The 2,179-nt window shown below is 43.6% G+C and overlaps 1 protein-coding gene across 1 annotated transcript; it reads right to left on the reverse strand.

Annotated features, from left to right (window-relative positions):
* Positions 1-559: 559 nt before the first annotated feature.
* Positions 560-1,800, reverse strand: LOC112080178 (beta-2-microglobulin). The gene is made up of 2 exons (XM_024145936.2): positions 1,638-1,800; positions 560-864 (listed from the first exon to the last, which is right to left on the reverse strand). The coding sequence occupies exons 1-2, from the start codon at positions 1,699-1,701 to the stop codon at positions 575-577; spliced, it is 354 nt and encodes a 117-aa protein (XP_024001704.2). The 5' UTR covers positions 1,702-1,800; the 3' UTR covers positions 560-574.
* Between the last annotated feature and the right edge of the window lie 379 nt (positions 1,801-2,179).

A 2,179-nucleotide genomic window follows, 5' to 3' on the forward strand; every position in this document is an offset into this window, starting at 1 on the left:
CGGTCGCACACAATGAACACCACGTTAGCTCCTCAACTACACTGACTGTCACGGCTGAGGATAAGTGGCTTCCCCTCACCCCAGGTGTACTCGCTCTCAACTACCTTAGACAATCCTAGTAAACAAGCATCCAGCTCCTGAAGATCACACCGGTTGTGGCCACGATCAGGCCCCGACGCCCCAGGATATGTACACTGTCACATACTAACTGGCATATTCCAGTCGGACAGGAACGATGGGCTCAAGTTTATCCCAGCCCCTCAGCGTGTAAAGACTGTGTTGGACCTCTAACTTATACACAAGACCCAGAGTCCACACGTCACGCGCGAGGCACGTAGGATGATACTACCCTCCTATGAGCCCATACAGAGATGCCGTACAACCAACACGTAGTAACACTGAGGCAAATCTGAAGACTGCCCAACTATCACCTGGGGTAAGAGTCTACTCGTATACCCAGGTGGTTTAAGAAGCTGAGTACACTAGTCCTCTAGACTATATCTACTAGTAGTAACTCACCCCAGGTGTACTCCTCTAACTATACCAGTAACTCACCCCAGGTGTACTCCTCTAACTATACCAGTAACTCACCCCAGGTGTAGGTCTTCAGATTCCTCAGGTGACGGACTCTGCAGGTGWACTCCTCTCCGCTGGCTGGTGTGAATCCAACACTCTTGGTGAGGTGGAACTGCCATCCCTGTTCGAAGGCCAGGTCTGTCTGCTTGGCGTCGGGGATCTCCACACCGTTCTTCAGGAGCTGGATGCTGATGTCAGGGGGGTGGAAGCCACTCACGTGACAGATCAGGGTGTTCTTATCGCCAAAGTTGCCAGGGTTACGGCTGTACACCTGCACCTTGGGGGGAGCTGGTAGAAATACGAAAGGAAATGCCACATGGAGATTCAAAGGTTTTCATTAGTTAAAAAAGTTTTACTCCATTTGTAGGTATTGGAATACATAAATATATTCCTTTACATTTCACACAGGTAGGCTATATATTTTAACAAAGTTATTCCCTAGTAAAGTACACTTAGGGACAAAGGTCTGTGAGTTATCAGCCATTTATTATGGCTCGGGCCCATACTGGCTGCCAGACAGCAGCCATTTCATTAAAAGTGAAAGTAAAATCTGGAGGGGATTTCCAACCACAACAAAATGTGGCGTCATGTCATTGTCGGCCTATACCAGGTAGGCTATAACATAAGCTATCTACTGAAACAATCACTTAACGTTATATTCCGATCAGGTTAAAAACTTTACATTAGGTGACATCACAACAATTTACAGGCATGCCAGCAAATAGTTGAGGGTAGGGCAGGCCTACATTAAAAATCAATGATTATGATGTAGAAATAATGATTATCTAGCAAAAATGGCAAAAGGTTCATGCAAATTATTTAGTTAGGGCTCGAGGTTGTGGTGTCCTTCCTCCCACATGACATGACAATGTAGGGTTTACAAGAAAGTGTTTTATAAACAAAAAAAACTGAAAGGTTATACATTTGGTATTTAAATAAATATTCTAGTAAAAAAACGTAAAACTAAAATATAAACAGCGTACAAACAAACTGATGGTAAGAAATCGATAAAGAAATGCATATCCAAACGTTGCGGTGACTTTATAAAACAAGATACTTACATTCTTTGGACTCCACAGCGCTGTAAATGAGCCCAAGTACAACGATTGACAGAATCGACTTCATATTTGGTCTAATTCAGAATTTTTCGTACTCAAATAAAACAGAGAATGGAAAGATCCGTCTGCCTGTGCCTGGCTGTGGAAATAACCTAACTGGAAGTAAGGCAGACAGTCGTATAAATGCTCTCCAGGACCGCCTCCTCTCTGTTTTTAAAATCCAATCAAAAATTGTAGATTTCTGTTGTTAGGCTAAAGAAAGCCGCACAGGTTAAAAAGTTTATCGGGGAGGACTATAGTCTGGAAATAACCTGAAATCCAGGTGAGTTACCATAATAGCAATTTCGATTAACATGAATGTCATGAGATATTATTATTTGACCATGCTGGTCATTTATGAACATTTGAACATCTTGGCCATGTTCTGTTATAATATCCACCCGGCACAGCCAGAAGAGGACTGGCCACCCCTCATAGCCTGGTTCCTCTCTAGGTTTCTTCCTAGGTTTTGGCCTTTCTAGGGAGTTTTTCCTAGCCGCCGTGCT

Source organism: Salvelinus sp. IW2-2015, unplaced genomic scaffold (genome assembly GCF_002910315.2).
Source record: "Salvelinus sp. IW2-2015 unplaced genomic scaffold, ASM291031v2 Un_scaffold12514, whole genome shotgun sequence".
NCBI lineage: Eukaryota > Metazoa > Chordata > Actinopteri > Salmoniformes > Salmonidae > Salvelinus > Salvelinus sp. IW2-2015.